At 35.2% G+C, this 8,096-nt stretch overlaps 1 protein-coding gene across 6 annotated transcripts; it reads left to right on the top strand.

Annotated features, from left to right (window-relative positions):
- Positions 1–615: 615 nt before the first annotated feature.
- Positions 616–7,349, top strand: LOC147389225 (uncharacterized). Of its 6 annotated transcripts, none has more exons than XM_086418614.1 (10): positions 619–752; positions 1,541–2,792; positions 2,968–3,086; positions 3,188–3,312; positions 4,127–4,226; positions 4,332–4,406; positions 4,600–4,683; positions 5,476–5,561; positions 5,810–6,154; positions 6,366–7,349. In XM_086418614.1, exons 2-9 carry the CDS (start codon positions 1,613–1,615, stop codon positions 6,006–6,008), a joined length of 1,968 nt encoding a protein of 655 aa, XP_086274740.1. In that variant the 5' UTR covers positions 619–752; positions 1,541–1,612; the 3' UTR covers positions 6,009–6,154; positions 6,366–7,349. The 6 variants fall into 6 exon arrangements, with proteins under 6 accessions (XP_086274743.1, XP_086274745.1, XP_086274746.1 ...); XM_086418615.1 differs by lacking the exon at positions 619–752 and adding an exon at positions 765–878; XM_086418616.1 differs by lacking the exon at positions 4,332–4,406 and having other exon boundaries at positions 618–752.
- The last annotated feature ends 747 nt before the right edge of the window (positions 7,350–8,096 follow it).

Genomic DNA, 8,096 nt, shown 5'->3' with positions numbered 1-8,096 from the left:
TCAGGTTTTTACTATCACGACTCTCATTCAATAAATCACTTATATTGAGATTTATATCACTATATATCAATGCAATTTAATATTATAAATAGTTTTATGAAAGAGTTTCTTTTTTCTTAATAAAAAATTTCAATCATGTAAAACTCTTCACCCAAATTTTCAAAATTACAATTATTATTTGTGAAACACTCTAAACTGAATTCTATTTATTTCTAAGTTGGACAGACTAACTTTAATGTCAAAACAACCAGACCTACCATGTTAAATGACTCTCTTGATACACTCACCTCTCCTTCACCATTCAACAGAGATTTGTTGTTTAGATATTTACGTGTTAAGCTGATGAACCAATGGCATAATATGTGTATTGAAAAAATAAGTAAAATTAAATATTTAAATTGAATCACTCTTGCTTTACTTGATACACATGGCATCATACTATTGGTTCTTTTTCTTAGCACATAAAACTTACAAATCAGTAAATCTTTATTTTTATCATTAGGAATCTATTACACACTAATATTCTAAGAGTACGTGGCTCTCAACTAGACGTAGGTTGTTATAGACTTACTACACGTCAGCATACCGGATCGGATGCATGGCTTAAATATTACGGCGCGGCGCAACTGGCCAGAATTCCAAAATTCTTAAACCCGTAAAACAGCTAATCTATTTTGTTCACGTTTCTGCCAGAGGTCAATAAAAGTGGAACTAATTTCTGTTTCTAGTTCGAAAATAGTGGATTTCACGAGGTTCGAGTTCTTCCAATAGTTGATTTCTCAGTTAAAATCTGCATTTTTTGTTGTGCTTTAGCAGAATTAAGGGTTCAGTAGAAAATGCGATCTTAAATGCTTATATCTTCGAAATCTCAGTGAAGGGTACGCATTCTTAATGAAAAATTAAATTTAAAATTTGACTATTGTTAGTTTTTACTTTGGTTGTTGGTTCATTCTTAATTTGCAAATCTTACACTAAATTTTGATTTTTCTTTTTCTTTTTTGGTTGAAACATTTGAGGTATAAGTCATGATATCTTACTTTGTTCATCAATGAATCTAAATATTCAATAACATTGGATGGAAATTCATAAACCCTTCTTCGTATGGATTAATTCCATCAGCGTTCTAATATTGGGGAGAAATTATAAATAGATTCCTGTGTGGGTGAAAATGGGTTTTTGTTTGATAACTGTTTATTGGGTTAATTTTGAACATTTTTTTATCACTGAACTCCTTTTTTTTTTTTTTTTTTTTCTTTTTCTCTATGAGTTTGAAAATTCTAATTGGTATTTCTTACGAGGTGGGTTTTCAATGGCATCGAATCTGTATTAATTTAAATACATTATTGTTTATTACCCATTAACCTTCATCTATTACTTTTAAAATTTTGATTTTGCATTCTTTCTATCATGTCTTGTAGGTTCTGCCCAGTATTATATCTTCTCTAGAGTATCAATTTCATCTGATTCTCTTGTAACTGTAGTAGATTTTAGTTATGTTTTGCTTGCTAGTTTTATAACTTTAGATTCTCTATTCTTGCAGTTATTTTGTGATCAAGATTTTGCTGTATTATCTTCTGATTCAAGCAAGTTTTTCTTCAAAGATTTGAGAGAAATGGCTGCTCGAAGTCAGCCTTCTAGAAATGGCCGACCTTCGATCAAATATAGTTCGGTTCCATTTGATGTGGCATCATTTGCCCATTCTGATGTTTGTCAGGAAAATGTCACCACGCCCTCTGATTCTCACAAACAAAGCAGTAAACATTTAGAAACTACATCTGAGATACTGAGCACTGCTCAGTTTGTATCAGCAATTGGGCGGGCATGGGATTATGCAAATGGGCCCCTTCCCGTTTTCCAACCTAAAGCAGATGTTAAGTATAGCGTTTGTGTGAAGGATAACATGGAAAGGACCAGCAACACTTCTACCGCTGATGCCGGTTACTTCTTTGGTCAGAAGTCTGTAAAGTTCTCCCCTCACATGGTTAAATCTAGTGTTGAGTGTATTGGTGTAGTCCAGAAAATCTCATTGTTTGATTCTTTACGTCGACACGATAATCATTCTTTTTTCTGGAGATATCTACAGCTCGGTGATTCCTACATACCTGTAGAGTCATGGAAGGTGAATGGGCTTGAACGTGTGGGAATCTCTTTTGACGTGGGAAATACATACGAATGGATGAGAGAAAAACCTTTTTTTGGGTCAAAAGATTCTATAAATTTGACCCCAACCGAGTTCAAGAAACCTGGTGAAACCTGCATTTCTGGATATAAGAGTATCCTCACGGACAATAATACTAATTTAACTAAAAGTAAAGGTCCTCCATCAGGTAACACTGTAGAATTAGTAGAAAATGTTGAGAAATCTGTTGCCTCTCTTAATCTGCATTTCTTCCTCCAACCTATCACGAATTTAAGGGTAACAGGAACTGTTTCAAGGATTTCGAGTTCCATTCTTTTCTCAGACTACCATAATGACCTTTTAGGCTTGTATAATTTTGCATTTGAAGAATGCCAACTCACACTAGAGGCTGCTAACACACTTGCGAAAGGGAAAAGGGAACCCAAAGATCTTCTCTTCAAGAATGAACTTTCAGTGGAACTTTGCCCAGATACGAGGGATAAACCCAGTCATGCACTTCCCAACCGAAGACACGCTTTTGCAGGAGCATTGGCTGGAACATTTGTTAGCCTTTGTTTACATCCCGTTGATACAATTAAGACTGTCATTCAATCTCGTAGCACATGTCAAAAGTCCATCCATCACGTTGTTGAATCGATTATATCTGAAAGAGGTAAGAATTTGCGAAAGCTGAAGTTTTTTAGGTTATTGTGCATGGTGGGAATCTCTAATTCTCTATAGCTTGTTGAATATTTTGATCTCCAACAGGAAGGCTTTCTCTAGTAGATTTTATGCGTCTGAAGCTTGTTATTTGTGTGGATGAACATTGGTGGGGATTTTGTTTTCAGGTGTAGCAGGACTGTACCGTGGAATCGCAAGTAATATAGCTTCCTCTGCACCAATTTCTGCAGTTTACACCTTCACTTACGAATCCGTTAAGGCAGCTCTGCTTCCACTATTGCCTAAGGTGATGTTAATTTGTTTGTCGTGTTTAGCTCATTCATTTGTTTATAAAAAATGTGTAATTCTTGCTTGCATTTTGAAATCTCACTCCCTTCTCCCATGCAGGAGTATCACTCTATTGCACATTGCACGGCAGGTGGCTGTGCAAGTATTGCTACTTCATTTATTTTTACTCCAAGTGAGCGTATAAAGCAGCAGATGCAAGTTGGTTCACATTATCAAAATTGTTGGTATGCCTTGCCTGATGTCACAATTTCATTCTCTTTTATAGGCATCACATTTGATATTCTTTAAAAAAAAAAAAAACTATAATCTGGGAGGTTAGAGAGCTGAAATCATTTACTCAGAATACCTCTCAGACTCGGTCATTTGTTGATATCTAAATTGTTTGTGTGATTTTAGATTCTCATTGTTAATGGGCATGCATTTGATTTATTTACATTATCCAGGCCTTTGCATTTATTTTTATCTGCTAATGTTCTCCAATGAATTTCATGCATGCCGTGTATGTATTTCGCTGATGCCATCAATCATCAAGAAACTCCTCAAGTTTTGTGTTATGCCTTAAAGTTAAATTATGGTTTATATCTTACTGTCAATTGTAATAGTTGACTGTTGAAGATATGTTGAACTAGAATCTGTAATATTGTAATCAACATCCTGTTTATCTCAACTCATGTCCCATAAATGAGGTTCTTGAGGTGTATGAGCTTCTTGGGGCATTATGTGCGATGATATTGAATGGCTTTTTTAGGTTAAGAAAGTTATTGTTGGTTTTATTGTCACTATTATGACCACAAATTAGTGTTATGGGCTTTATGGGAAAATTGTTAGATTTGATAACCTACAAAGAGGACTGGGGAACAATACTCAGAAATTTTCAAGTGTATCTTTGTTGGAACATATCTTATTAATTCAAATAATCAAGATCAACAAAAAAGTGAATGGAAAAACACATCCATCTTTACATGCTGTTTAGGGATGTTTCTTCTATATTCTTATGCTCCATTCATGCAAACATTGCATTAAAAATTATCTTTTCAGGACTGCCTTGGTTGGAATCCTTGAGAGGGGTGGTTTGCCTTCATTATATTCTGGATGGGGTGCCGTTCTTTGCAGAAATATCCCACACTCTATAATCAAGGTCAGGTCATTTTACATTGTAAAACTACTTTGTTCCCTCATAATGAGGCCATTATGATTTCTAGGGCATAATGATTTAGAACGCTTGCTTCTCCGTCACATGCAGTTCTACACCTATGAAAGCTTGAAGCATTTGTTGTCGTCAGCACATTCTGATGTTCTTCCTAGCACAATTCAAACAGTTTGTTACTGTAGCATTTCCTTTTTGTTGTTTTTTCTCTCCTCACCTAGAGTATTTAGCTTCCATTGCAACCCATTGTGTTGTATTGTTTTCTTAAGATTGTTTAATTGCTATCAACAATAGCACCAATCAGGTTGTGCTTATTAAGAGAGATTTTCTCCAAATCACATGCCGTAAATTGATCTGCTTGTAGCTAGTATGTGGAGGACTGGCTGGATCTACTGCAGCATTGTTTACAACTCCTTTTGATGTGGTGAAGACCAGATTACAAACCGAGGTGTGTTTGCCTATTTGCAGTTTGATCCTTTTTATTCAAACTTGATTTGCTCTATTAGAAAAGTATTGACCAACAATACTTGGCTTTGCCTCCTTTAAACAATCATTGACTACCTTGTTATTTTTCCTATTGATAGAAGCACATAATGCCTACATACTCTATCTGATCAGCAGAATGTGAACGTGTGATCTGATTGAACTGATGTATTTGAAAATGAAAACGTCTTTAAGATTATTAAACATAGAACTTCAATATTTGGTCCAGAGCATATATTGTGTAGTAAAAAATTCCGATTATAATTTTCCAAAACCCTCCAAAATGAATAAAGCTAAAAGAAAATTCACAAGAAGAGAGGAGAAAAGAAAATGGTGGTTCATATTGATGACAATAAATGGGACCCACACAAACTTAACGCAGCTTGGACAAATATATAGAATGGCCTTGCGTACTTCCAGTGATTTAACACAGCAAGGTGGTGTGCTCGGTGCTGGAATCCTCAATGGTAATCATGATTCTGCTAGGAAACCACAAATGGGAGATCCAAAGTCTCCCAACAAAGGAGCAATTTTCTCTCAAAATGATCTAAACTACCCTTTCCCTTCCATTGAGACTTTTAATTATTATCGTGTCTTCATGGTCAAGATCGTGTATTATTTATTGAGTCAACGGAAACCGACCCTATTTTATTATTGTGTTATTTCTATGAATAGCTTATCTTTATAAATGTGATGTTTGTGGTTGTTATGTTAAAGGGTTGTCATTTATGTTTCTGACGAGTTGGTTGCCAAGCAGATTCCTGGATCTCTTAGTAAATATCACGGTGTTTTTCACGCCCTTAAAGAAATATCAAAGCAGGAAGGCTTGAAAGGTCTCTATAGGTACATCCCTGCCATTTTGGGAGTACTATTTTCCTTTTTTGAGTAAAAGTTGCATGTGGTCATATATTTAAAATAATGGATTTGAGAAATTTCATTAGCATTTATACAAAAGGTAGCCATCTCTTGAGTGAAAGTTGCATATGGTTCATATTACTGGTGAACTGGTTCTCTAATATAGGTTTTTGAACTTCTTCCTTTTGTTCATGTAATCTACCTTCTGATTAGTGATTTCTTGATTTCGTGATCAGGGGACTGACTCCAAGATTGGTTTTATATATCTCACAAGGAGCACTTTTCTTTGCATCATATGAATTTTTCAAAAGTGCTTTGTCGTTGACCGTACCACAACTACATGTTCCAACTGTTCAAAACAAACAAAATATGGAGGATGATTCTACATTGCCTTCAACAGCATCATTGCCCAGTCTGCCTACTTTGAATTCATAATCAGGATCCAAGTGCAGATGTCCAGCATTTTAATGTTGCTGTTTAGCCACAAAATGTGCTAGGTGGTCGAGAAACAAAAGCAGACAAACTGATTTTGGCATCTGAAATATGAACTCCTGGACCATGAATCTTGGCCCTTCAATCCAGTTAGTTTCTAACACAATGCTTACATGTTCTGAAATTTATTGACTTATTTTCATTGGTGGTTATGTTTGCTTTGGTCTTTTTCCCTCTGCTTATCTTTTCTGACTCCTCTATTTTAAACAATCATTTTGATTTATATACAAGTTCATCTTGAGTGAATTGTTTATTTTCTTCCGTGACGTTCTCTTTTCATCATTTTCTTTCTTCTCACAGAACGAAACTGCGGTGCTCGAAAACGATGAAGAAACTTTGGACTCTTCAAAGGTAATTAAATTATTTGGTTTAGCGATCAAACCAAAGAATCAGTTGATAACAAGGGTTGTAGCAGATAAACTATCATCATCAACAATCCTAACAAAAAATGAAGCAGAATGCTCCTGCGTTTCCATGAGATTTAAATTGTTCGGAACCACGATCAACTACATGAAGAAGTCGACAGATTCAAGATCATCAAGAAGAAGCACAGTGAGACAAATTCTAATTGCCTCTAATATTTGGCCAAATCAAATAAGAAGATTACGAGAGAATGTGATCATGTCATGGTTAATGTTGGTATAATTTACCAAAATCACGAAGAAGCAGAACAAGAATCTGTTATAGGTGATCGGTTTACGATAAAGAAGACGCTCACATGTAGCGATGTCAATCATCTTTGTCAACTTCTTGTGGGGAAGAAATCAGTTATAAGCCACATTAGGCCTTTCTTGGGTGTTGAACAAGTCAGGGAAGTTGAGAGTGGAAAGGGGACTAGGGTTGTGGTTTGGGATCTTGACACGTTGTCAGAACACGAATTGACATTCAACTGGTGCGTAGTACCACGAGCTAAGTTTTCATTGATAACTGGAATGATTGATTTGTGAAGAAGTGGCACCTGAAAGAGGGAGATGAAATCGGAATGTGTTGGGATCGTGACCGATCTCGTTTCTGTTTTACTGTCCTTAGAAAAAGAGCTCAGCAAGTCCTGGCTGCTGCTATGTAATAAGCTTCATAAGCTTTTTCAGTCCACCAATGTGTATTTTTCTTTCTGTTTTTTTTGTTGATGATAGTTTTTTGATTTTTTTTTTTTAATATATATATTTTTATGGGTACGCTGGACTGGACTTGAACACATGATAGTTTATTTGATGAGTTGCTCATGGTTAGTAATAATCCGAATATTTCACGATTTGTACTTGAATATTTCCTAGTGATACATGTCCCTCCAATTTAATTTCTTGTAAAAATTTGCGACTTTTTTCGAATTATCCAGGATTTATTCTTTTCCCAAATTAATAAACAAATAAAAAATACTTTTCGCAAGAAAAGGTAAAATCGTATGATAATATTTTTATGAGTCATGCTAGAGTGACCTCTGTTGGGGACATGTGGGGATACTTTGACGTGATGGTGTGCACATGTCCGTAGATGCATTTTACTCGTATCTCGGAGAAAATACATCTATGGGCATGCACTTGCCACTGCGTCAAGATGTGCCCCGTGTGTCCCCCACTGAGGTCACTCCAACATCAATCATTTTTATTAGTTTCTTCTTAACTTAAAGGTTTAATCATCAAAATTAAAACGTCTAATAAGTATGTGTAAAACTATCCAAGTGTTTTTTATTTGTGATAAGACTTAAATGTTTGATAAACCTGTATAGAAGTATCGAATGGTCTTATTTTACAACTGGATTGGTTCGAAGATGAAGGATGCTTGTGGTGATTTTGAAAATTTAGATATAAAAATAATAACCCTTAAAAAAAACACTGTATGCATATGGTTTTAAATCTCGTCCGAGACCAGTATGACTCACCTGAGTATTCTTTGTATCATTAAACAATGGTATGGACATCCTTCATGTCATTTCACATGACAAATGAGATGCCTCAGATGATATTTTGAAAATCTTGGCGAAGACTATTGGGATTTGATAGATTTTGATTAAGATAACTAATTTTTTTAGAA

The sequence above is a fragment of the Akebia trifoliata genome, chromosome 12 (assembly GCF_017979445.1).
Source record: "Akebia trifoliata isolate Shusen 1 chromosome 12, ASM1797944v1, whole genome shotgun sequence".
NCBI classification, from domain to species: Eukaryota; Viridiplantae; Streptophyta; class Magnoliopsida; order Ranunculales; family Lardizabalaceae; genus Akebia; species Akebia trifoliata.
This window is presented reverse-complemented; position numbering and strand designations above follow the sequence as displayed.